The 27,422-nt window shown below is 35.1% G+C and overlaps 3 protein-coding genes across 4 annotated transcripts; 2 read left to right on the forward strand and 1 right to left on the reverse strand.

Moving 5' to 3' along the window:
• The first annotated feature begins 3,823 nt into the window (after positions 1-3,823).
• LOC105170529 (ras-related protein RABA5b) lies at positions 3,824-6,469 on the forward strand. The gene is made up of 2 exons (XM_011091325.3): positions 3,824-4,297; positions 5,961-6,469. The coding sequence occupies exons 1-2, from the start codon at positions 3,970-3,972 to the stop codon at positions 6,275-6,277; spliced, it is 645 nt and encodes a 214-aa protein (XP_011089627.1). The 5' UTR covers positions 3,824-3,969; the 3' UTR covers positions 6,278-6,469.
• Positions 6,470-7,388: 919 nt separating this feature from the next.
• On the reverse strand, positions 7,389-19,806 carry LOC105170530 (lipase class 3 family protein). Of its 2 annotated transcripts, XM_011091326.3 has the most exons (14): positions 19,389-19,806; positions 18,479-18,588; positions 17,574-17,636; positions 17,293-17,473; positions 17,048-17,152; positions 16,834-16,958; positions 16,178-16,754; positions 15,928-15,993; positions 15,699-15,775; positions 14,799-15,080; positions 13,496-13,835; positions 13,260-13,412; positions 7,921-8,454; positions 7,389-7,743 (listed from the first exon to the last, which is right to left on the reverse strand). In XM_011091326.3, the coding sequence occupies exons 1-14, from the start codon at positions 19,650-19,652 to the stop codon at positions 7,555-7,557; spliced, it is 3,066 nt and encodes a 1,021-aa protein (XP_011089628.1). In that variant the 5' UTR covers positions 19,653-19,806; the 3' UTR covers positions 7,389-7,554. The 2 variants fall into 2 exon arrangements, with proteins under 2 accessions (XP_011089628.1, XP_011089629.1); XM_011091327.3 differs by lacking the exon at positions 19,389-19,806 and having other exon boundaries at positions 17,293-17,441; positions 18,479-18,555.
• A 2,774-nt stretch (positions 19,807-22,580) lies between these two features.
• LOC105170531 (Auxin-responsive family protein) lies at positions 22,581-25,173 on the forward strand. Its single transcript, XM_011091329.3, has 3 exons — positions 22,581-23,288; positions 23,696-23,950; positions 24,345-25,173. The coding sequence occupies exons 1-3, from the start codon at positions 22,668-22,670 to the stop codon at positions 24,657-24,659; spliced, it is 1,191 nt and encodes a 396-aa protein (XP_011089631.1). The 5' UTR covers positions 22,581-22,667; the 3' UTR covers positions 24,660-25,173.
• Positions 25,174-27,422: the final 2,249 nt, after the last annotated feature.

Below are 27,422 nucleotides of genomic sequence, written 5' to 3' on the forward strand. Positions count from 1 at the left end.
AAGAGGAATCTCTCTTTGCAGGAACTCCAGGGAGAGCTGCGTGTTTGAGAAGGAAGGCGAGAATCTGGGGATAGGGTACAACCTTATCCTCTTCTTGATTCAAGCAACACTTCTTTGAACGAGGAAGGACTCCCTCTGCACGAAGATTTTTGCTCTATAAGGAGTCTTCCTAGACTGAGGAGTGTAGCTTCTTGAGTACACCTCTCTTCTCTTGGGCTGGCTTTGGAAGGGTGCAGTAGGTCTTCGCACTGGGCCGAACTTGGTGCGACAGGCTTTTTTCTTGAACGGACCCTGATGTGGTGGATCCCCTTATTGGGCTAAGCCTAGCGAGCTCCCCTCCTAGCCAAGCTTGCTGTATTGGGTTCCCTTCTTGGGTTAGGCCTGATGTTTTTTTAGACGGTTTATCTCCATTATGGGTTAACATGCATGATTTGGGCTTGAAATATCTCTTTGGGCCTACCGCTTTTGGACCATACCCATCAACATAATTTTTTTAAATTTTATAATTTAAATTAAAATTATAGTATAAAAATCAATATAGTAAATTATTTTTTAAATTTAAAATATCGTAACTAATATAAATATTAGTAATTATAAAAATTATATAATATTGAAATTATTCTTTAGTTAGTTAAATATATTTGAATATAAATTTTTTATATATTAAATACATTTAAATATTTTTTTAATTTATTTTTAATTTAATTAATATATTTTTTTAATTATTATAGGATTAAAAAATATATAAAAAAAGGGGCGACGACGGCATCCACCGTCGCCCAAATTGTGGGTGACCGCTTGTCGTCGCCCCTTTCTGTGGTGGCGGTGGGTGGGAATGGGGGGTGGGGAGGTGGCGAGCAATTGGGGTGTGTGGAGAGGGCAGCAAGGGTTGGGGGATGGGGACGACGGTTGGTTAATTTTATTTAATTTATTTTTTTAAATAATATTTTTTATAACATATATTTAAAAAATTTAGTAAAATATGAACTTTTTTTTTAAAAAAAATAATATATAACAATTAAAATTAATTGATTAGATCTGATGGCTTACAGGTCCAATGATTATTAAAATAAAAAAATAATATATATTAAATAAGGGTATAATGGTTATTTTTTAAAAAAATTAACGTCATTAGTCATATTTAATAGAGATGGGCAATTAAGCTACATTTTAAGAAAATAGAAATGGTTTTTTTTCCTATTTTTAAAATACAGGGAGTTTTAGCCGATTTTTTAAAACACAAGGGAGATTTATGCATTTAAGTCATCCCTTCTCTTAATGTTTGATGTAATTACACCTAAATTTATTATAGTTTGAAAAAAACTACATTTAATATCCATAAGTTTTGCGTTTGTTTAATAGATAAGTCCATCAGTTGGTTAACTTTTATTAAATTTATTGATATGAACAAAAAAAAAATCGAATAAAGTTTATATTTACCCCCGACTCACTTATTATTGATTTATTGGAGAACCAATAAATTATTTTATGATCAAGTTACCCTTTACACATCTCCACATGTGAATACATGTGAAGGCACATATTTTCAAATTAATAAAGGTAGTTTAACTAGAAAAAAAAATGTTTGATCTGCAATAAGTCAGTAATAAATTAATCAGAGATTTATATTAATTTTTATTTAGATTTATTAGTATCAACAAATTCAATAAATTTTGAGTATTTGAGGTACCTAATTGTGAGACGGGAGCAAAGCTTAGGGGTACTAAATATAATTTTTCAAAAATATAAAAAATCCACATGTAATCACACCCAACATCAGAAATTAAGGATCATGTTTTCAAATTCGGTCGCTGATGATGGAGTTAGAGTGGGCTCAAGTATACATGTACTCGTAAACATGGATATGAACAATATAATCCTACAACACTTTATATAACTAAGAACGAGCTTAGAATTCGATAGCTCATGTTTACAGCCCTCCAATATTAAAAACATAGGTGTAATTCAATAGATAAATGTAATTATAGGATCTAACTAGTATTTACGGACTATGTATTTATAGAAATGTCCGAATTGTACAATTTGTCATGATTGTACCAATTTTGATCAGAAAGTCATAAAGATCAAAATATTGTAGATGGGTCGAACTCAAGTTGATCTGATCGGGAGGAAAGTGGTTGAATCTTGGAGTTATTTGGTCGTTTCAATTTAAGACAGATTAACACATGATGTATGAAAATCAAATTATGATAAGAAGAATAGCTTATACTTGTTATGTAAATAGCGCTCATATAATTAACATTATTATGTAGAGATGGGTGGGCTCAGTGATGTGGGTGCACAGGTGAATGTGCTACTGTAAACTTTGTACACACTCATTTAATAGAAGTTAGCCGGTGACAAATTTTCCCTCACAACCAACAAATTCCAAAATAATTCTCCAGTACTATTTTTTTTTTGGTTTCTAAAAAAATAATAGTATGATTATCATTGTATAAATACTGATTTAAATTTAATTAATAGTATAAGAATAATCGGGTGCAGCTCCTACCAATAATTGATCACATGGCTGCAATCAATGCAGACCGTTTGATGCCTTTCACCCTCAGCCATACCCATGTGCTGGTAGTCATCGCTATTCGCCTCATTTCCTTTTACACACACGGCCACAAAACTACGTAGTGATTTTGTACATTACACGTACCCGAAAACTAATTCAATCCATGCCCATGGTATATTTCTTGTGTCGACTTCCACTGATTTATAAACTTTATTTTTATTTTGTTTTGGTGCTTTTTAAGATTAAAAATTGGTACGTTTGGGTACGATAAATAATATTTCAATTGATGAAGTATGGGTCTTTCCGTGTATTTCATATGTTGGGATGAAGTCATGAGTTGTTCTTCTTCTTGATGTGTCATTTTTTAAGATAAAATCGTGCAATGTCAATTACAACGAATAATACTTCAAATTATGAAATGTCAATTGCTTTGCAAGGGACATCATTCTCGAATTATTTTTGTGTTATCAATTGATCCCAGAACAAATTAATTTGTCAAATGCCGTAATTTTTATAATGTTGTGAATTTTATTTTAATTCTTCGCCTAATTTCAGAAGATTATTTTACCAGGAACAATTTTTGTAACATAGGATTTTAATAGGAAAAATTGTATTTCTAGTCTCACACGATAGAATAAGTTGCACTTTTGATCACATAGTTTACGAGCTTAACATATTTTTTGGTCTCACAGATAAAATTTTTTAGTATTTTTAGTCCCAAATATTATAATTTCTAATCTATAAGACCAAATGTTCTAAATTCATAAATTATAAAGATAAAAGCACAACATTCTTTATTTTATGTGACCAAAAATGTATAATTTTCTAATTTAAAAAATTCATGCTGAATCAATCATAAGCTCTCACAAAAATAATAAAAATAACAAATAACATTAAGAAAATTGTTTTTCTTTTTCCTTTTTGTTTGCTAATGTGATATAGTTTAATCGGCGAAGCTGATCCATATAGAAAAGTTGGTATATATAATAATAAGAAACAATTAATTATTTTTAAAAAAAGGAAAAGGAAAAGACAATAACAATGAGGGTCCCATGTTTAGAAAATGGAAGATTTTAATTGGGATCGATTTTATTACATTTGAATTTAATTATATAATATGTGTAATATATTTATTGCATTATTAGTGAATATTTTAATAAAGTAATTTATTAAATAATAAATATAATTCACTTATTTTATATATTTTGTGATTAATTTGATTTGATTTGAAGGAGTGGTCAAAAATTTTCCTTAAAAAAGTATAGTAACGATGTACAGTAGAGGTAGAATCAATCACGCAGTGAAGTCTAACTACAGTCCACAGCTTGTCGTCCCTTAGCCTACACATAAAAGTCCAACTTTTTTCTCTGTTCTGCACTCATTCTCCACACACACTCCCATAAATCTAAGCAGGAGAACCCAAGTAGAAGAAAACGCATTTCCAAGAAATGGAGGAAGGAGGAGGGGAGGAGTATCTGTTCAAGATAGTGGTGATAGGCGATTCGGCGGTGGGAAAATCCAATTTGCTTTCCCGGTTTGCTCGGGATGAGTTCGACCACAACTCAAAGGCCACGATAGGGGTGGAGTTTCAGACCCAGGTTGTGGAGCTCGACGGCAAGGAGGTGAAGGCCCAGGTTTGGGACACCGCCGGCCAGGAGCGTTTCCGGGCCGTCACCTCCGCCTACTATCGCGGCGCTGTGGGGGCCCTCGTCGTCTATGATATAAGCAGGAAGACAACTTTTGAGAGCGTCAAACGGTGGCTCGATGAGCTTAACAGTATGCTTTTCTATTTGCTGACCACCTTTTTTAGCATTTTTTGAAATTTTTGTGGGTGTTTTTCTGTTCTTGAGTTTGTCTCAAATTTCTGTGTCAATCTTAATACGCTATAGAATTTCGCTTTCTTGGCTGCTTCTGTGTGTGTTTGCTTGCACTGATGTTGCTTGTTTAGGGGTCTAAACGAATTGCATTCGACTTGAGTATAAGTTATTGCTTATCAAACTTGACAAATTGAGCTTATAATAAGGTTTTAGCTATTGAGTTTCAATTCTTGGGTGATTCTTAGCATAATATCAGAGTTGTAGTCCGATCTTCTTCAGTTTGCAGTTCCATTTTTAGGTTTTGTTCTTTATTTTCTTTTCCCTATGTCGAGTTCTTGTGTATGTTTCTTAAACTATTTTTGCTGGGTTGGGGATACCTTTTTATTCTAGTTAACCATAGAGGGGTGTTTGCAATTGCAATAGCTTCTGCTTTTGGTTGGTGGTGGGAATAAGTGGTAAGTTTAGTTGTATAGGAAGTTGATAGTTTTATAATGCAAAAGTGAAAGGTGTGGAAAAAGTAGGTTGAAGTTGGAGTGTTTGGGGAAAGGTTTAATATGTACAGCGTTACCAATAAATTGCAAAAGTTTGTGGAGTGAAGCTTATATAGCTTTTGTCTTAAATGACCTCAATTTAAGCAGTTCAAAAGTATTGGTTTCAGCTTATTTGCAACAAAAAGCTATAACCACTTAGATTTAGTGAACTAAGGGATGAATTAAGTTGGGTAAGGCTTTCATGATGTGGCAAGATTATTTTGAGATAGCAAATGAAGAAAAAAAAATCACAAAATAGCAAACAAGAAAGTGAGAAAAGATGAGGCAAATGCAAAGAGGATAGATGATATCATTATATGTGATGTTACTTGCGAACACTGTTTCTGTTGTTAATGTCATTAATAGGACTGTCGGGGGTAGATAAACTCTCGTCTCATGCAATAAAATGCCTTTACATCAGAAGCATGAAGTTGTAGTAATAAATAGGATTGAAGCACAACACTTAAAAGAGTTGTTGAGGAACTGAATGGTATTGATTGCATCCAGTAAAGTGGTTCGTATACCACTTAATATAAGTGGAGTCTAAAATCTGTTATTGAATCCCACATTTGTAGATTAGCGTGAAAAGAAGATGATTTGAGAACGCTAAAAAGAGTTTGATATAAACTTGTCTGGTTGAAAAAAAAATTGTTTTGACAACTTCATTCATTTTGCAGAAGTCAAGTAGAGAAACCTATATTGGTCTAGAGCTCCTTTAGTAAGACGTACTATTTTAGGTCACATTACATTTTCGTTACCGGGCAAATCTGTTAAAATTCTTGAAGATAGTTGGGGTTAAGGATTGATGGATGCTATACAGACCATCTTGCTCATCTTTCTTTTTGTTGGGTGGGTATATTGAAAGCCAAAATTTTGATGTAAGCAGATAAGTTCTCAATTTTCTACATTGTTTATGCTTAGACAGCATAGAAATAGATTCTAAAGGCAGTGGGATGTATATTCTTCCGTTCGTGTATGAACCTTTTGCAAGTCTTGCAGTTTTGTTTATTTGCTCTAGTGTAGTTCTAGTGTTTAAAATGATAAATTTTTTTGGTGCAAAATTTCACCTTTTCTTGAATTGATAAAATGCAGCTCATTGCGACACCACCGTTGCGAGGATGCTTGTTGGGAACAAGTGTGATCTGGAGAACATCAGAGAGGTGAGTGTGGATGAGGGTAAAAGCCTTGCGGAAGAAGAAGGATTATTCTTCATAGAGACCTCTGCTCTGGACTCTACAAACGTGAACAAAGCATTTGAGATTGTTATTCGTGAGATCTACGAGAAGGTCAGCCGGAAAATTCTCAACTCCGACTCCTATAAGGCCGAATTGTCTGTCAATCGGGTCAGCCTGGCAAATGGTGTCGATTTATCAAAACAAAAATCAACATTCTCATGCTGCTCGAGATGATTTTCTTGCGCATGATTCGGGCTGTGATCTTTTGTATCTGTATTTGTTGTAACCAGCTTTTCCCAGCTGCTGGTTGTGTATCATGTATTTTGGTGGTTCATTCCCATAAAGGGTTAAATGTTGACAATAAACAGAAAAATAAAGATAGTACTACTTAATATATTTGAATTACAACCATGTGTTGTTTTCTCATGAATCTCCCAATTATGGGCTGAACATGATCAGACATGAGAGGGACATGGGCAAGGACAAGCATGGATTTCATGGGAGATGTAATAACCATGAAAATTTGGCCGGTACTATTGATGCAATTCTTGTAACTTTTGTTCAAGGATATTCCTGAGGTTTGAACCACACATTTAACTCATAGAGCAAGCCATAAAGACTGAAAGAGCAGGATGACAATGATGCAGTTGCAGATGCTGATGCTCAATCACACTTGGGTTGGTGTACATTCTCAATAAAACTTTCTTCTAATGGATTTAGAAAATCAGAAAGGGTACTGATGGGTATATGCATGGTTATCTCCACTGAACGACAATTTATTATATAATACGCCTATTTGAACAAAGAAAGATCAAATTGATACCTCAAATTTGAAGAAAGGACAATAATGAAGTTCCTCTATAGTAATGAGGGCATTGTTGTGAGCCAACAGTTCAACTTATATCTGGCATTTGCAACGTCAGCACAACGCACAGTTGCCGGTCATAACTTCATCTCTTCCCAACTTGTTCGACAATCCCTCACAGTTGCGCTCCAAAATTTGAACCTTTGGGCAAAAGTAATTTGTTGACCAACTTGGCGTCTTCAATCTCTTTCCAGTCTCTACCTACACTTTTCTTCTCCATCCAAAATATATTGACAGTGGAAGACATGATGTGTAGATATGACAGTCATAACGATTTTTGTTATAGAATTCAAACGCACCACCATCTTTCATTGACTATACTCATTTCCGTCCAAGTTGCAACTTCAGAACCAAATATCCGTCATGCGTTTCTATTCAACCCCAAAATCCCTCATCACTCCAGCCCTTTTGTTGAATCCAAAACCGTTCAACTGCATCCCCCAAACACTTCTTACACAGATACTTGTAATAGATGACGAGTGATAAATGAATTAAAATTGACATTGGGTCAATCAAAACCACAAGGCTGCACACTCATCCGATAATTAAAAAAATAATCTACGAGCATTTTTACATATATTATTCATGTTAAAATATCTACATAGATCATAGTATTGATAAGTAACCAGACCTCAAGCAGGGATTTTCATGGCTTCCTCAAGGCCGACGCTGCTCCCATGACAACTGCCAATATGATCCCAACTCCTGCCCCAACAGAGGCACCGACAGTTGCTGCAGTCACAGAATTCGATTTAGCTGCAGCATCTCGATTTGCATCTCCAGCAGCCGCACGTTCCCTTGCCAATTCGAGGAAAATCCTATCCCTGGCAAGCTCCTGTTTTAAGTAATAAAGGTGTTCAGCGCACAAACTTACAAAACTAATCCACGCAATGACAACCCCCAACCCCAGCCAGCCAGCCCAATGTAAGAAAGGTAGAATAGCATTCATATCAACCTTCTGATAATTCCTTTGAGTATATTTTACGAATAAAATCAGCCATGAAAAGTTTACCTGCAAAGCAGCTTCCTCATTACTGCGAAGCACACCATGGACAAGTTGACAGAGAGCTGTTACACCCTCTACGGGGAGAACAGCTGGTTTCCTTTGGAAAGGCCTCCTTACAAGATTGAGAGGAGCAAAAATGAGCTTTTGACTACTGTTTGTTCCATCTGGGACTGTGTTTGTTGTGCGCCATGACAGAGAATCACCAACAGCACTGGGCATAACATATGGGCATGAATTGATAACCTCAGTTAAGCTGGGAGATGCCTGATATGCCTGCAGTACAGCATTTATAGCTACCTTTTGCTGGTGTGCACTAACAGAGAACTTGTTCGTTATGGCAAGAACCCAAGGAACACCTAGAGACTTAGCTTCGTCTAAGAGTAGTGAAAGAGCTGGTGGTTGAGATGTATTCGACTGACCATATCGAGGTATCCGGTGGGACAAGTTATGCACAAGAACCACCAAGTCTATTTTCTGGCTAAGATCACGTATTCCCTTCCACAATTCATCCCTGAAACGAGAGGCCTCCATACTCAAATTCTGTATCACAGGAACAGACTAAGAGTCAACACCCACCAAAGAAAATAAAACACCAATCGTCTAAGTTGGAAGAAGTCGATGTTAGAAGAGAAAGAATAACATATACTTATCCCAGGCTCCCAGCAAGGCTTCTCTACCAAACATTGTTAATGTGTAGATGTAACAACTTTTCAAATAGCAATTCACCAGAAAAGCTTTCCAGTTCAACTGTGACATTCTGGTAGTACAATGTATTCACGCCCCCATTTATCTAAGCTTTATCAAGCACTTATATAAATTGAAAAACAGTTCAATTTCATCATGAAAGATCCTACAATAACTGCATCATGGGAACACAAGGTCACCAAACTACTGTTTATACGCACAACCTAAAAGGAAAGCCAGGTAAAATGCAACAGTAAATGGAACTTGATAGTCTCCCTGGACAATTGATTCAGGCTCCCTTGAGCTTCTGACAATTACAGAATATACTTCCTTGACGTTACAAATCATAAAGACACCCTTGATGTCCACCAGCACCTTAAAAATATCATCCATGGGGCAGACATAACAAATTATTATGATGCCCAATAAGATTTTGAGGAAAAATCAACCTATGCTTGTTTTATTGGTTGCATTTTCTTAAAGACAATATTGCAATTGCATTTAGGGCTAACTTATGAACCAAAATATAGGAGTAATTATTCGACAAACATATATACAAGAAACTGAATCAATTTTGGAAAAAAAAAATAAATGGAATTCATAATTTTGATGCTCTACCCTTCCAAAAGTATTGCCTTACTTGAAATTGAAAGCATCAGAAAATGCAAAGAAGGCACCAGTATATATGCAGAGAATATGAATATACATGAACAAATATGAATACACAGAGAGAGAATACCTATACATAAGTATGAATCTATGTCCATGCAATACTTAAAAGATACAAAAAGTATAAAGGTATTTAGCAGTCAATGCTCCATGCAGTAATGACCCCCATTTTTTAAGCTTGCTATCCTTTTTTCCCCCCTTCTTCTCCATTTCTACGATCACACATGCAAACCACCACAACCCCTCTATTATCACCACCTGTTCTTCCACCGTCTCTTTTCTTTTCTTCTTTCCCGTCTATGTCCACTTCCTCTTCAAATCACTCACATTGACAGGCGTCAACCAATATAGTCACCAGTTGCCACGGCCCTCACTATCATGCCACAAACAATGCCCATTGATGAACAGTGACAATTCTCTTGACCATCATTGTTTCCCGCACATCAAGCAGTGGGCAACTGGGTGTTGTCCAATTTTCTTTTTTTGGAGTTGGGCAAAACAGCATCCAACCATCGTTGCATAGAGATATGAACAATTATGAAAAATCCATGTGCAGTGAAGATGAGAAATTAAGCTAAGCTGAAAAGTTTACAAGCACTGATATGGTGGCCAAGTTTGGAAACAGCTGTGGGCGACAACTGCCAGTCAGAAGCTCCACCATATTTTCTGAGACATTTTAGGATGTCTGAGGAGTCAATGTAATGAAAGAATAGAGGCTGAGGACTGGGGCCGCGAAAAGTGACAGGAGACTGCTATGAAGGTTGGGGGGATGAAGATGGGCCTTTTCTAGCACTTCTATAAGAAATTGATATGGTTTTTTGGACGAATAAGATCATCAACTGCAGTTTGTGATGAATGTTAATGAATGTTATTGGTAGAATATTTTTAGGATTTGTGCATATCTTTTCTCATTTGTTTTGGATAGGCATATTTGATTGTTATCCAATAAGTTGTAGTTATTACTTAATTCCACCACTATCTATAGAGGTGGAATAATCAATAATAGATACTACGTTTTCTTTTCCTTTCCTACTTTCAACATGGTACAAGAGCAGGTTCAAACAAAAGAAGTGAGAAAGAAATTATTTATATATATATATATATATTTCTTTAAAAAAAGAAAAGGAAAAAAAAAAGAGAGAGACCTAAACCCTAATTACCCAAAACCACATCTGCCCCGCCGCCAACCCCAACGTTCGCATTAGGTCGTTCAGCTGCCACCTTCGTCGACCCTTCATCTCCACTTGCCCTGCCGCTCTTTCAGCAGATTCTTTAAACCACAAAACTTCACTAGTGGTGGGAGCTATAGCCCGATATTCAGCCTCTATTATAATTTTTTTTTTACTACGTGAAGTCACAAGGTTCCCACCAACATAGGTGCAATATCCAGAAGTAGATTTCCTTATCTTGGACCCAGCATGGTCTGCATCAGAATAAGCTTTTATCTTTACGTGTCCATGTCGCTTGAATAATAACCCTTTACCAGCAGATGCCTTTATATAGTTCAAGAGCCTTAGAACAACTTCCCAATAAACTGATCCTAGCTTATCCATAAATTGACTAACTAGGCCAATGGCAAAGGAGATAGCAAGCCGAGTTAAGTAGATTATCTTGCCAACAAGTCTTCTATACTCTGTCTTGTCTTCCAAATAATATCGTCATTCCAAAAATCGAGATTAGAATCCATAGGAGTGTCCACCTGTTTAGTGCCAAGTAAGCCTGCCTCTTGAAGGAGATCACAAGTATATTTCTCTGAGATAGAGAGATCCCAAGCTTGCTATGAGCAATTTCAATCCCCAAACCTTTAGTGACGAAGTGCTTTCGTAGGTATGTCTTGGCCTCTTCTATTCCAACTCACTACCGGTGGTCAAAATACCATCAACATAGACTGCAAGAATGTTCGTACCTGACCCCTAAGTTCGGACAAAGACTGAATGATATGCTTGGCACCGCAAAAATCCAAAACTCACCAATCATACGATTGAGGTCGATCGTCACTTTGTTTGCTAGGTTGTCATGAGTCAGAATATATGCACTCCCTTTACTCCTTCAGAGCAAAGAGCACATACTTTTACCAACGCTTTTGGGAGCAATGCAGTTTGATATTTTATGTAACAAGCTGGGCATGCTTGATATATTTGCTCCAACTTGAGGGGGAGTGTTAGAATATTTAGGATTTGCGCATATTGTTTCTTATTTGTTTTAGATAGGTATCTTTTATTGTTATCCACTAAGTTGTAGTTATATTTTAATTCCACCACTATATATAGAGATGTGGAAATATCAAAATAAATACTACGTTTTCTTTTCCTTTCCTACTTTCTACGCTTATTTGGGTCAAAATTAAGTAATATGAACCTTTAGTTGAAGGACATTGATGCCACATGATCATGACAATATATTGGATCCTTTTGGGGTCTGATTTGGTTAGATGAAGCTCACTGACTCAGGATCTTGTAAAGTTTGAATTGGGGACAAATTGAGTGCGCATCTTTTCGGTAATGTTCCAATGTCCAGTCCTTTTTTTTTCATTTTTTATGTGGAAGACATTTGACAACAGTAGTTGCCGGAGTTCTCATTCATTACCACCAACCATCTAGGTGTTACCTAGCAGTCACTAGTTAGGGCGCTATACTGCAATTTTGAACTATAGAGGGTATTTTTGTAATTTGGTCAATAATTAAGATTTACAATTTACAAATTCATAAAATATCCATCTGCGATTTTGGGCTTTTTACAGAATGATTGATGTGTGTTTGTGAGAATGGATTTGAAGATAGGAGTGTAAAATGAATTGGAAAAGGTAATGCATGTTCAAATTATTTTTAGGTCATGTGAAGCATTTAAAGCTTGAAATGTGTGTGTGTAAGTGTGTGTGTATATATATTATATATATAATATACTTTCATTGCTGAAATGCTTCAAATATGTATCCAGCCATATACAAAAGACTTACTCAAAGAATATATATATATATACAACACATAATAACAATTGATATACACATATGTATGGTAACAAATAGGATTTTTTTTAATAATAATTTTGAAGAAAGAGGTTCGGAAAGTGGGATATGTTTGATTTTCTTTGTAAGAAGAAACAACCTTTTTGAAAAAATGGAACCAAAAGTCATCATTGGGTTTGTCTCAGTAATTTCAAATTTACAATGCATTTCAAATCCTGGAGCATCCATTTTGACCAATTTTCTCCATCATCATCATAATTGATTTCAATCTCACCAAATGTTGAGTAATTTAAATCCTTAATTGCAAAAGCATACCTCAACTCAAAACCCGTCCATCCAAATTCAACCACAATTTCTAAAACCGATAAATTTAGTTTGTTATGACAGGATAAAATTTAAAATCAAGGGCTTCACACAACAGTTCAAAACCTACACAACCTCAAAGGTAAGAAATATCATCAAGAAATAAATAAATTAGTAATCAAACGGTCTAAAATGTCCACAGGCACACAGGGAGTTGATCGAAAAGCTCTAAGAGGATATGAATATTCCATGACCATAAGCACACTCGAAGCATCTTAGGATTGTGAATGTGATTTTAAGATAAACTACATAGACAAAAGTTGAAAGGCGAAAGCAGCCAAGTGGATTAAGGGAGTGAATTTTGTGGATCCACCATACTCACTCTCTATTCTTGTCATTTCTTCCTAACATAACTAAGAGCTATCTCTCATGCTCAATCGCACAAAAAACTTGCTCATATCTGAAACTGTCAGCCAGCAGGCATTGCAATATAAAACCCCAATCAAATTATTCAGGAAATATCACATATCTGACAATAATGATACTGAAATTGACTGTCCTCTTGTTTATGAAATGGTTGAAAATCAAAAAGCTTATGAGCACATATAAATTTGGTTTTGCCACTTGAATCGGAAATGCCAACAGCAAATTCATGAAGTAATTACCTAGAAAACAATAATCTGTGCACACAAGTCGAAGATGAGCTAAGTCAAAGGAACAAAACCTGTAAATTTACTCCTGTGGAATCTGAATAGAGCAAACCACCGGCAATACCTTCTCGAATGTCAACATCCATAGGGAAAGTCTCGACATTTGAAATGCCATTAGTTCTTCCTTGATCCAAAATTGCCTTAAGAAGAGAGGTTTTACCAGCACCCTGCATGACACATAAGTTTCACTTTATGCATGAAAGCAAAACCTAAGCCACTGAATGCGTGAAAATTTTATAGTTTATATTACCTCAAGGCCAATTAGTCTCACCCTACGGGTTCTAACATGAACCTCTTTTGCGACAGTTGAAAAATCAGTTGTACAAAATACTACAAAATCACTTAGACCATCAGGATTGACGAAGTTATCCACCACTTCTGTAGACTTATTCTGTTTCAACTTCAGATCAACAGAACTCTGATCAATTGAGAGAAATGCAGGCATCAAGCCATCCTCCAGTATTTGATGTTTAGGTGGTCGTCTCAATGGAGCACCAACCCGTATTCGCATCTTCTGCATCTCTGGTTGCAATTCATGCTGCTGAGAGTATAGCGCCGGAGAAGGAAAAGATTCCACAGTAGTTGTGCACCTGCAAGGGTAGCAAAATTGTATAATCATAGAAACTGGCATAAATAATTTAGAACTGAGACATAAACAACCTCAAAGCACTCTTGCAGCATCTTACCTTGATCAGTGGACTGTCAGCTTGCTACAATATACGTATATACCGGGAAAATTTAGATACAGAACATTGGACCACTGAAGACATATTTGCAATGGCAATTTTGTCGTATATGTAAACTAATAACTCACACAGCATACATCTTTTTGAATAAAAATGCATCTAGTATGAGACTTAACTTCAGAATGTTTGGTTGATCATTAATAATGCAGCTAATTGGAAGCTTTCACCATCACATAAGATATCACATTCCCAGGAGAATAGTTTATTTACTTTCTCATGTATTTTCTAAAGTATTAAGAGGGCATCACAATATAAGATCCTTCTGATCTCTTTTCCACTGTTTGCTTCCAACCTTCCTTTTTAGTAATTCAATCTTTTCAGCTGCATGCATACAATTAATATCCTTTGAAACATCAATTTACATCTTTGATAACTAAGACCAATTTTTTAGGAAGAACAATGCACAATATGCCTACAATGCCTGGAAACTAGACCGAAGAGTGCAGATTCTTCCCGTTTCACGGGAAGAAACCTGCTTGCATCCATGATAAGTTTTCAAATCACTGAGAGAAATGCACGATTAAACATGAATGAGGGGAATAATGTTTCTAAGCATCAGCAAGTTAAATGCTGAGGTCAAAGGAAAATGTAATTAAGTTTGAAGTATTAAACTCTGCAAGTACTGTTTTTCCTCAAGATGGTACTGAGTTATTTGTAAAAATCTGAATTCACATGACATACAAAAATAAATTAATCAGGAGCAACGATCAAAGAAAGAACAAAAGGAAGGGTTCAGCTAGCAAAGTATTTGCAACACAAAATAGGATGAACATTAGCATTAGTCAGCTAACAGGTTGAGAAATATACCATTTCCCATTTACTCGAGCTTGAACCAATGTACATAGATGTAATCCAAAACCAGAAATGTCTACTTTAAGAGGGTCTCCATTCTTCTCACATGGAATACCAGTCCATCCAAGGGGAACCAAAGAAGTAGCTGTGCGAATAATTGGAGATTCAACAATATGCCCAAGTTCCACTGTACCAGCGACTGAAATTCCCATCCATTTTTGTAATTGTGGGAATTGCAGCTCTTGCTCTCGCCCCAAGAACGAAAATGCATTTTCTTTCATGTAGAGTTCATATATTCTGTAAGAAATAACAATGTGATAACAACTATGACGAAATTATATAAAAGAGAAATAACCAATTTTACTAAGACTGATTGAGGCACATGTTAAATGAAGAAACACTGGTAAAACTAAATGCAAGGTAGGAAAGTATTAAAGACCGGCACATCAATATCATGATCGTTAGCAACCAACAATAAATCATAAGTTAAGAAAAAGAGCTAGAGTTTATATTCTGATCACATGGATACCAAACAGTCTCAAGATAATGAAATTAAAAGGTCACAGAGTAATTAGGAAAAGAGACAGAACTAGTTAAAAGATGCTGGATTCAGAAATTCATATTGTCTGCAGAATCATTCAGGTTTTCCGTTATTGAAGAACAACAGATATAATAGCAAGTAGAAGTCTACAATCCCGAATGATGAAAAGAAAGGCAATTAATGTAACATGCATCAGAATCTCAAATCGGGGGCTAAACAAACTTTTTCATCAAGAAATTTCAGGGACCCAAGGGCGATGGGATATAACTAATTGTTTTAATTTTCGGGGCACAAAAAGGCCAATCCTCATGCACTTCCATCTTATTGCTTGAGATATAAATAAGAACATGAAAACCAAAGCAGAAATATATTACCTTTGAAACCGGGACCTGTACGACTTCATTGAATGTGATTGAAAACGCTCTTTTACTTCAGCAATTACAGATCTAACCTGAAAATAGCAATTTACCATTAGTAAGAGAAAAGATGAAAGGATTATGAAACTGGGTACAACACATAATTGCATGTACCACTGAAGTCTACTAAGGAATGAGATAAAGAGAAGCAGCAATAAAAGCATAGATGAATAAGTAGCAATCCTACCGACGTCAATTTTGAGTATTCTGAACCAGATAATGATTCCACTGATGAATTTCCCAAAAGATAAAGCTGTCAAAAAATGCATAAGAGAATTGGATAAGGAATCAAATAGTAAGACTACAACAGATACAAGTAGCACAAGCTTTGAATAGCATATATTTAGTAAATCACCATTAAGTTCTTCTCATCAAAAGCAGCCATCCTATGATAATACAACAGCCATGGAAAAGGCAACTAAATTGATTGATCTTACCTGGCCAAAAGGTACATATGAAGGTAAGGAAGGCATGCGGCGCCATACCCTCTTGTTCCCACTGCCATTGGTACTATCTCCAGATGATTTTTCATTTTTCACTCCTGCAGAAATCTCGCCATTCTTTTCAGGTAAAGGCCGGAGAGAAATGCCATCAGAACCCTCTTCAATTTCCAGAGACTGGGGAGCGGTAACTATATCATCAATTGATGATGTTGCAGCAGAATCAGTAAAAACAGAAGTTTCAACTGGATCAACTTTTCTCCCTGAATATTTATAGATCTGTCTTCTAACACCTTCTATTGGAACAAGTCTTGAAAGTCTCCAAAATGAGTTCTGCACAGGACCTAGACCCAAAACCAATTGCTCTCCTTCACTCTCTTTCAATACTTCTGGCTTCTGCTTCTCCATTCCTTCCCTATATTTTGACACTGATGGTGAAGTTTCAACATTAGGACCCAAGGGGTTCTGAGAGTTGTAATGATGAAAATATGCTGGAGATAATATTCGAGGCACCAAGTCTTCAGGAATGCAATAGGTTCTAAAATACTGCTGCCATCCTTTTCCATTAACATAGCTGCAAGAAAACATGTACTGAAGGTTGATAACACAAATTTGACTAAAGAAAACATCTAAAAACACAGTATAAAACATACTCTCTAAGCGCTGCATTTCCTACTGGAGGCTGGGAGAACGTGATACACTTCACCTGGACCCTTTCAGTTTCTTTCGAGGTAACAGCGATAACTCTCAAAATCGCAAGGGTGGCCAACACTGCTACCTGAACAAGTTATAGGCAAAGGGATAGTCCTTATAATTCCGAGTAACTACAGCTAAAGTAAATTAGTTGAAGAATAAAAAAGGACATACTGCACCACCAAGTGAATGTCCACATAACACAAGTTTTCGTCTCTTTTTCTGTGCTAGCCTGTATAACTCCAGTGCAGGTATTCCTTTAGCGCGAGACATAAATCCCTAATGACAGTAGAACAAATATTAACCATAAAAGGAGAACTAAGAACGCATGCTCTGGCAGTGAAATAAAAACATCCCTTAAAGATCATGGATTTGACAAATCACTCTCAAAAACAAATGCTAGAGAGTGCCTCCAGTACCCGATGGACCGCAGGCCTAGCTGTAAATTTTGTTTGTGTAGGGTTGCTTTCCATGTGTCTCGAGCCATTCCCCCCATCATCATGACTGCCAGATTCTGCAGATTCAGTCTCACTACCTTCTGCCATTGCATTATCGTGGAATATGGCACCTTGAAATATATTTGCATCAGCCATGACATCCCTTTATAACAGGTAGCGGCAAGAGAAAGTAAAATACAATTCCAAAAATGATTTTAGAAGAAAGATAAATAGCTGACCAAAAGTTTACATATCATACTTACTTGTATTGCTTAGTCCCAATGAAGGAAGCAAATAATGTATCTCCTGCTTCAGCTAATAGATACCTACAAAATAATAAATCACAATGCTAAGACAAAGGACAACATAATCATTTTTATGTACTAAGTAAAGTTTGACAATGGGGGGGAGGATATTATATGCTTAAACATATTATTGATATCTGTAACACTAACTATATGCTCTATATACAAGCATAAAATATTTATGAGCCACCCTGTCAGTGTAATTATCATCACACTCTAGCTTCAGAGGAGCTAACACAGGATTCTTTTTCCAAATCAATGAAGGAGAGAGACATAATTCAAGAAACCAGAGGCAAAACTCGTTTACAGAGCAAGGAACAGAAAGACAAATGGGCTAGTCAATGAAATGCACCAACTACCTTTCCTTCCACTAATTCTTAGCCTTCTTTCCTATACACACTAATCTCCTTCTGGTCTAGGTTCTACATATGATGATGGAACATGAAAGGGCTTTCAATCATTTATTTGTCTTTAGTGTGATTCAAAGAGGCCTGGTGCAAAACAATAAAGAAAGCAGCATCCAGCGCATGAACATCTAGATGTTAACTTCAGGTTTTATCTCACAATATATTGTTACATAAGCTTCTCACTTTCTGAATTTGACCACTACTTTCCAGTAGAACCTAACAAACTTTCATGCACAAGTTTCAACATAATAGACCATATATATGCTCCTTTTTGACAAATCTTCTAATATGTCCTCGCATGGTGCATACCATGATCACGAGTAGTAAAAATTCGATTACAACAAACAAGCCATCAGATAAATCAAACTAATACTACACACTTAACAGTAAAGGGTAGACTCAAACAAAAAATAAGGTAAATCTTGAACATGCATAACCAATATTTCATTCGAACACCTGTGTGGAACATGATCCGAAGATGGCTGGACCCGCTCCAGAGAAACTACTTGCCCTCCAAAATCAGCCTTAAATTTGTTCGCTGCTCGAACCATCTCAGCAGCAGGTCTCTATCATGATGAGAATCAATATCAAGAATTGGAAAGTATTATCTATGGTCCAATACAAAAGCAGCTAGCACAAAAAGACAGAGTTACATTACTTTAAGACCCAATTCTGGGAACTAACATGAAAGATCCCCATGCAACGAAATTTTACTCAACCACAGCTTTCACTTTTTGATTTGTTTAAAATTCAAATATCATTTTGCACACCTTCAGCTGTTTTTTAAACAAAACTTATATCCAATAACATTTGTGAAACTTATCCGTTGGGTCCTCCCAATATCTCTAGTGGTATTTGGCAAGGACAAAGCACAGAAGAATGCTTTTCTCCATTTTCCACCCCATGCATATCTCTCCCAGCTGAAGATGGTTCGTATTAACAGACTACTTCAACATAGATAGCAAAAAATTACTAAAGTTGTTCAACGGCAAAAGAAGACACAACAAATCCATTAATAATGTCAAAACTTATGCAAAAGTTGATTAATAAATATTAAGCCTTCAATTTAAATGTGTGTTCCATCATACTGTAAGCTTTCCAACGATTCAAAACTAAAAGAAGTAACAAAGAAAAACAGGCCTGTCTATTCCGCAGCAACAAGGTCAAGAATAAGATCAAACATTGCATGGCGAGCAGGAAGGCGAAAGAGCAGCAGCCCTCCTTCAAGTTCTCCCAATTTTAACCATAAAACAAAACCGCTCACAAACTCAATCACTATAAAACTTCCCCTAAACTTTCTAAAATCACCAATCAAACTTGAAGATCAAGATCAACAATCTCCACCGAACACGAAAGAACAATGCACCTTGTAGACACACTCTGCGAGGACCATGCAACAGAGAATTTCCTGCAAATCGGAGAGCGTCTCCGCCTTGACGGCGTTACACAACTCCTGCAATTGCTTCTTCCTGGCCTCCAACTCTTCCTGAATCTTCTTCTGCTGTTGGCGGCGGCCGTTGGGCCACGGCCACTTCACGGCCATCCTCCAAGGCGGCGGCCACGTCACTCTGAGGATTTTGGTCCGCTGATCTCTGATCCATGTCTCCACTCTCCTCTGCAGCGTCTCCATTACCCATGCAAATGCAATCTGCAAAACCCTAATTGGAATTAGCCAGGACTTGCGGGAGGGAGGGGAGGAGGATCTGGCGGTTATCTGGTGGCACGCGGGGTTTTTGGCCTATTTTGGTGTTGGAATGGAATGTGAAGGGTATATGCCCCAATCCATATCTCTATTACTACTCGTATTATACTCCGTATCTTTTTCGTATATATACATCTCAATCATTCAATAATTTCTTCTTTTTGCTTTTTTTATAAAAATATCTATACAAAATAAAACAAAAATATTAAGACCTTTCCGTTTGTTTCCATTTTAATTTTCAGTTTTCAGTAATTAATGTATGTTTTCAATTTTGTGTAAATTTTCATGTGAAAATAAAAAATACATGCGATTTTATTGATATATTGTGTTTTATGTTGTTAGTTGTGTTAAATTAATATTTTTTATTCGATAAAAATGAATATTCTTTTTAATTATTAATTGTATCAAAACGAATATAAATTTTGTTTAAATTAAAATTAAATTTATATTATTGATTTATAACATTCAGTGATGTCATATCAAAATATTCTGAAAATTATATATTACTAGTTTATAAAATCAATAATTAAAAAACATATTTATATAAATATATAAAAAAATTAATGAGAATAAATGAAAATAAATATAAACAAATATATTTATCATACTCTATTTTTTTATTTTATAAGCTTTCATGTATTCTAAGACTTATAAGCTCGTTCAAACACCCTCTTAATCTAAATTCAAATCAGATCAAATATTTCATTTAGTTATATTTATTCATGCAGTATTTATAAAATTTAAATTATTTATAATTTTTTGTGTATTTATTTTAAGGCACAATAGTTATCTCTTGTTTCGATTGCGCGGACTTAGATATCATTTTAATTTTTATTTTGCTGCATAGAAAAAATAATAATTTTTTATTTAATTTAAATAAATGCACGATATTTATTTTTGTGCAAAAGATAGGGAGACATTTCAGATCAATTAGGCAGAAATACAATCTAAATTAATTTCTATATCTAATAAAATCTTTATATTTTTGCACTTCTTTTCTCTAATTTTAAACATTGAATTTTTATCGATTCATTATTTGTTATATTTTAAATTTAAATATATAGAAAGGGATATTTTTTTTTACATAATTATATTAATTTCTCGATAAATTGAACAATACATTAATTCAATCTACGTACTGACATGTCAAATAACAATAAATTCATATAAAATTAGATAAACACAATACACTCTATGAAACTTAAATGCACCTAACTTACAATAGAATTTTAATATTAATTATTATGTTAAGACATCGTTGGTGGAGAAAGGGACGTTTTCAACACTGTGATGGTTACAAATTATAATAACAAAATTGAATAATAATTATTAAGAAATAAGGAATTAATTAATTTAGAAAGGAGTATGAATCTTTAACGTGACAAAATACAAGAATTTTAATTCTAATTTACTCCGAGATTCCGGATTGCCGGGGGAGGATTGTTCTGCTGTGGTTGCCTGCACCTTGCTCACTCCACCTCATTGGCTCCATGTGCTTGAGACGCCCACTTCTTCCCCCTAACTCCTTACGTGGCCACACTTGATTGGCCCAAGTATGTACACCAGACATGAATGGCTGTTTCCGGTCGAGGTGTGTTTGGCAGGAGGGATAATCTAATTCGGTGTTTCCGCCACTAGCTTGGATTAAATTGTCTACTAATTAATTACATTGTTTTTTTTAAGTGGATGCGATGAATTATTATTTATTAAATAATTAATTATATCTATAATATTAAAAATTTACATCTAATGACAATCAGTAATTATAATATCTGATAAAATATTTAATTAATAATTATTATTAAAATAGAATCATACCTAATAATTATCTTGCATTTAGCATTTAATTGGTAAATGGGTCTTCAGTTTTATGTTTGAGATGAGCTTCTATTACATGATTATTGAAATTGATTTAGTACAAAGGTTGTGGTTGGATATGGAGTCTTCATTTTCGAAACCTGTTTAATATTTCGATTTGACTTATAAATTAATATATTTAAAAATAAAATATTTACACTAATATTCGAGATGATTATTGAAAATATGATCCAAGATTACACGAACAGTCTATAGTTCATTGGTTTAAAACAATTGATTCGTTTGAAAATTAATACACATTAAGTTTGTTAGAATGACTTTTCATTAAAAGTCATATGATGCTTTAAGTTCGATGGGATCATAGTATAAAACATGAGGGGTTGAAGAGCCATATCTTATGTTGTAAATGTGTAGTCGTTGGATTGTGTTTGCCCGTATATATAACAGTATGTCAGAATATACATGGATCCGTGTGTCTACATATGTGATTTTCAGATCAATAATTGATAAATTATATAAGTCTATTCAATTCAATTATAGTAAATTTTGTCATTTCTTGCTTACTCAGTGTCAATATCTTCGTTGTCAACATATTTAATGCATCATGTTCTTATTTGAGAAAGGTGCTTAATTTGTTGTTTGATTTTAATTTGAAAAATGTAGCTTAATTTACTATAGTTGGAAAAGGGTTTGAAAATAATTGTAGTAAAATTGCATATGGCTATCATATTTCCAAATTTGGGAAAGCATATTATTATTCAATTGTGGTAGGAAAAGGTTTGGAGTAATTTATAATTTTGCGAGTGACTATTAAATTATTATTATTATTTTCTTAGGTCTGATCAAAATTAATTTGAATTGAAATTTATTTATTTTGTAATTAATTAAATTTGACCAAATATAAATTGAGATGGAATTTTGGATCATAAAAGGAATAATAACAAATTAGTGAAAGATTTAATCCCCCCCCCCCCCTAATTTTCCTCTCACCAAACATGTCCTTAACCCAATCTTCCTGAAATACCCCACCCTGAGCATATATCTTCAACTTTTCCACAATCTTTACTGTGTATACTGAAAGCCCACTACAGCACTTTCTATTTTCTGCTCTCTCTCTTTCCATCAATGGCGTCTTCCTCTCAACTCCTGGCGTCTTTCCTTCTCCTAACATCGCTTTCTCTATTCTCACCGTCACAGTCGGCCACCTGCACATCGCAGACCTTCACCGGCAACAGGCTCTACACTTTCTGCAACGACCTCCCCTCCCTGAACTCCTACCTCCACTGGGCCTACGACTCGGCCCAGTCCACCCTTTCCATAGCGTTCGTCGCCGCCCCGCCCAGTCCCGACGGATGGGTTTCATGGGCCATCAACCCGACTGCCACCGGCATGGTGGGCTCGCAGGCCCTCATCGCGTTCAGGGATCCCAGGGGTGGAATGACCGTTAAGACATACAACGTCTCGACTTACGGCCCGTTAACGGAGTCCAAGGTTTGGTACGAGGTGAAGGAATCGTCGGCGGAGTTTTCCGGCGGGGTTATCAGGCTTTTTGCAACCATAGTGTTGCCGGAGAAAGGGAGGACGACAGTGAACCAAGTATGGCAGGTGGGTCCCTCCATCACCGGCGGGGTGCCTGATAAGCACGAGTTTCAGCCGGAAAACTTGAACTCTAAAGGTAGCCTTGATTTATTGAGAGGACAAAGCACTGCTGGCGCCGGCGGTAACTCTAGAACCAAGAAGAGAAATGTGAGTTTCTTTCCCTTTTCCCTTTTTGAATTTTCTAGTAATTGTTTCTTTCATGATACTATTCACTTCTATACAAGAATTTCCCATGGATGTTGCATCAGTTATATTCTAGGAATTCATAGATATAATATGAAAAAAAAAAAGGGGTTTGATAAAAAATGTGTTGATGTTCCCATGAAGATGAATATTTTCTTTGTTTTACCAAAAAAAAAAAAAAATCTTCCCATGTATTAATAGGTGGAAAAGTATTCAGATTTTGTAAATTCTTGTTAGCTGAGTAAACTGTGAAGAGAAACCATGTAATACACTGTTAGTTTTGGTCATGACATATTTCCCTACTCTGGCTATGGGGATTGCTTAATTGTTGATGTTGAAATTAGTACTAACTGTTATGATATTTGCCTCAGATTCATGGAGTACTAAACGTTGTTAGCTGGGGGATTATGTTTCCAATCGGTATCATCATTGCAAGATACCTGAGGACGTTTCCTTCTGCCGATCCTGCCTGGTTTTATCTTCACGTTTTCTGCCAGGTTTCAGCGTATGCCATCGGAGTGGCTGGCTGGGGAACCGGTCTTAAGCTTGGCAGTCAATCTAAAGGCATTACCTATTCTAATCATCGTAACATTGGGATTGCACTCTTTGCTCTAGCAACTGTGCAGGTAGTTTTTCTCACGATTACCTTGTAGTTGGATTGAACTTTAGATCATAATGGTTTTAGTTCATGTGACTTTAATCTTGACTTGTTGGTTCAATTCATGAATGGGATTTGTGATGTTGGAGAAGGCTACAGAAGTTGCAATAAGATGTGGCCAAATTTAACAGTTAAAACTTTGCAAGAATAGACAACCTTGTTTATTTTTGTCGTTTCATGCTTGTTGATATGTGGGAGAAGCACAACCGAAAAGAGGTTCGACAGCCTTGTGTAGTGAACATGTTTATGAGTGACGTTGTTGTGTGATTGAGTAGTTTCATCAAGTGGCTGTTTGAAAGAACTTACTTGGATGCTGTGTTTTTGCTGATGTATGGTTCTTCTGCTTTTGTCTCTTTGTATAGATATTCGCCCTGTTGTTGAGGCCAAAAAAGGACCACAAGTACCGGTTTTACTGGAACATCTACCACCATGGATTTGGATACACGATCATCATACTTGGCATCATCAATGTGTTCAAAGGCTTCGATATATTGAAGCCAGAGGCCAAGTGGAGAAACGCATACATCATCGTGATTGCCGTTCTTGGAGGGATTGCCTTGTTGTTGGAAGCCATCACATGGATTGTCGTTCTACGGAGGAAGAAGTCGAGCGAGTCGACGAAGCCCTACGACGGTTTCAACAACGGACATAGCAGGCAAGAACGTCTGGCTCCATGATCAACATCCATCACTTTCCCTCACTTTCTTGACGTGACAACCGGCCCGGCCAGATCTTCTACTGCAAATCGGTACTACATCTCATAATATCTATATCATCCTGCATATATGCACGCCACGTGTATAAGGTATTTCTCTATATATACAAATGACGTGGATTTATACATATGGCCGACATATATGAAGTGTAATATGAGATGAAATACCCTTCTGCAATAGAAAATACTAAGTTGGCGCTGCCGCAGTCGACCGTTTTCCTCCCTTTACTTCCATGTACAAATAGCTTTCGTGATTAGTGTGTCATACCGCATATACATACGAACTCGAGTTCATTATTATTTAAAGTTTGTACTATGATGATTTATCTAGTTCAATGGTGTGTTTAAGGTAAGATACATATGCAAATGCCGGTTTGAATAGGTGAATGAATCAAGGCTGGCAACGTTCAAAACTCCTGCTTGTATAATGTATGTCTGAATATAAGTATAGATATGAGATGGGTTGTCACTGGGCACATGCTGGCCTTTATTAGTTTGCAAGTTTTGTGTGTACGAGAATCATGTGCAAACGCCTTTTCTGGGATTCTTGTCCGTCTTTTCGATCTAAAAATTTAATTTATTCTTACCAAAGATGCCAAGATTCATCTTCCTGCCTATTATTTGAATTATTTTCTACTCAAAATGCATCCCCCCCCCCCTGAAATATGCATTGACTGTGAAAACAACAATCGGTATAGATTATGCCATGGCGGAACAAATTAGTTCTCATTATTTGATATTTTTACGCTCGATATCTATATAATATTCAGTAAATTTGAGTGGTTAGAGTAATAACTTTTTATTGTTAAAATGTATATTGATTAAATTACCTTAAAACATATTTATATTTATTTAAAAATGATCGTATTTATAATTTTTCAATTTTATGTGTACATATCTAAAATTAATAAAAATTATTTAAGATAATTACGATCAGATATTTGTTTTATTGTTCTTCTTTCTCACACAACTAAATCAAAATAATTAAACTTAAATTATACACACATATTGAATGTAGAGTGTGTCTGATTGGGGTGAAAAGTGGAAGTATAAGAGAATTGGAAGTAAAAAATGAATGTGTAAGAGATAGTTTGATTTTAGTTATGAGAAATAAATGTAGGTGAAGTCCAATTTTGTTTCTGCCCGGAATTGGGTGAAAAAGTAAAAGTATAAAATCAAAAAGACAAAAAAATATAATTTTTATTTTTATTTACTCTATTATCCATATATATCTTTATATGTAATTTTCTTTTAATTTTTTTCTCCTTTCTGCTAATAATACCGTACATAATTGCTAGAGAAAAGATAACAAAATCATTGAAAATGCGTGTCTTCTTTGCATTGTCTTCTTCAATGCATCCGGAGATGATATAGAAAGTTTTATTTAGACCAACAAAAGCGATGATGTTTGAATTCGAATTCGTTAGTTGAAAAAATTGTTAGTAATTTTTATTCTATTTTAAATTAAACAGTTTGTTAACAATACTTATTTTAATAAATATTTTTATTAATAAAAAATATCCTTGTTCTTATTTCATAAATATTTTCATTAATAAGGTTTTTATTTTTTGATATACTAAATTATATTAGTATAATATTAATTCAATTGTTTCCTAATACAAGATCAAAAAAAGGATTATTTAATAAAATTATAAAAATTAATTTTTTCTTCTCAATTTGTTTTACTCGTACCAAATAAGATAAAGTATTTGAGATTTACTCCCCTTCAAAGCATATCAAACAATTTGAAGGAAAATTATTATTCTTTCCTTCTCCCTCCCCATTTCACTTCTTATTTCCTCTAATTTGAACTAAACGAACCAGTAATTACCTATTGAGAAATTTAAAAGGAAAATTGATCAAACATTAATTGTGAAGCCTGATATGGAATCCAACTTTTGCATGATAGTTGTTCTTATGGTGGACCATTATTGTGATGTGATTTTACTATAATACCCCTAGCCATGGTATCCAAAGCAACTTGATTATGAATAATTAAAATAATAATCACTCATTGTAACACTTATTTATCAATTTTTACTATATTCATAGTATTTTACAAATAATATGTTCTTAATTGTTTTGTTTCATTCACTGATGACAAATGTATTTTAAACAAATGATTTCATTCACTAATGTGGAATCATTGCCAAAAGAGAGAGAGAGATTAGTGTGAAAAAACTCTAAAGAATTAATATTAATTTATATGTAAATAAAAATAATTCTTATTTTGTCGAAGTAATGATCCTTATTATATTGGTGACAAAATTTGCATATAAGATGTCAGTAATTATGATTAACGATAAAAAGATCATACGAATTATTAGTGACAAATGTACAATAATAACTAAGCGACAATAATACTTATTTTATAATAAAAAAAAATCCCAACTACAAACGAAAATTAAAAAAAAAAACCCTTAATAATAATAATAATTGAAGTGTGAAATGATATTTTATGGTAAGGTGATCATAAATGGGAACATGAAGAAAAATTGGGAGCAAGTAAAAGAGAAAAGGGATACATTTTGAAGATGTAAAAGTCCAAGACTTGAGCACACAAGTGGAAGAAACTGATTTCAACTGTAGTAGTTTGGGTGAAGTCCATATCAGTTCAGTTTTAGAGTGTTTTGGTAAGAAGTCTGTGTTGTTGTTGGTCCCTCCCATTATCATAATTTTCTCCTTTCCACTCCACTACTTTCACTTTCATTATGCTCATGTCTTT

Source organism: Sesamum indicum, linkage group LG9 (genome assembly GCF_026168435.1).
Source record: "Sesamum indicum cultivar Baizhima isolate 11 linkage group LG9, ASM2616843v1, whole genome shotgun sequence".
NCBI classification, from domain to species: domain Eukaryota; kingdom Viridiplantae; phylum Streptophyta; class Magnoliopsida; order Lamiales; family Pedaliaceae; genus Sesamum; species Sesamum indicum.

Bases quoted from the DNA above. Each gene is read 5' to 3' on its own strand.
- LOC105170531 (XM_011091329.3), top strand. From the start codon at position 22,668: ATGGCGTCTTCCTCTCAACTCCTGGCGTCTTTCCTTCTCCTAACATCG. The intron at 23,289-23,695 runs GTGAGTTTCTTT...TATTTGCCTCAG, and splicing joins CTAGAACCAAGAAGAGAAAT to ATTCATGGAGTACTAAACGT. The intron at 23,951-24,344 runs GTAGTTTTTCTC...CTCTTTGTATAG, and splicing joins TTGCTCTAGCAACTGTGCAG to ATATTCGCCCTGTTGTTGAG.
- LOC105170529 (XM_011091325.3), top strand. From the start codon at position 3,970: ATGGAGGAAGGAGGAGGGGAGGAGTATCTGTTCAAGATAGTGGTGATA. The intron at 4,298-5,960 runs GTATGCTTTTCT...GATAAAATGCAG, and splicing joins GTGGCTCGATGAGCTTAACA to CTCATTGCGACACCACCGTT.
- LOC105170530 (XM_011091326.3), bottom strand. From the start codon at position 19,652: ATGGAGACGCTGCAGAGGAGAGTGGAGACATGGATCAGAGATCAGCGG. The intron at 16,755-16,833 runs GTATGTTTTATA...GTTTTCTTGCAG, and splicing joins GGAAATGCAGCGCTTAGAGA to CTATGTTAATGGAAAAGGAT. The intron at 8,455-13,259 runs GTTTTGTTCCTT...CCTGTGATACAG, and splicing joins CCACAGGAGTAAATTTACAG to AATTTGAGTATGGAGGCCTC.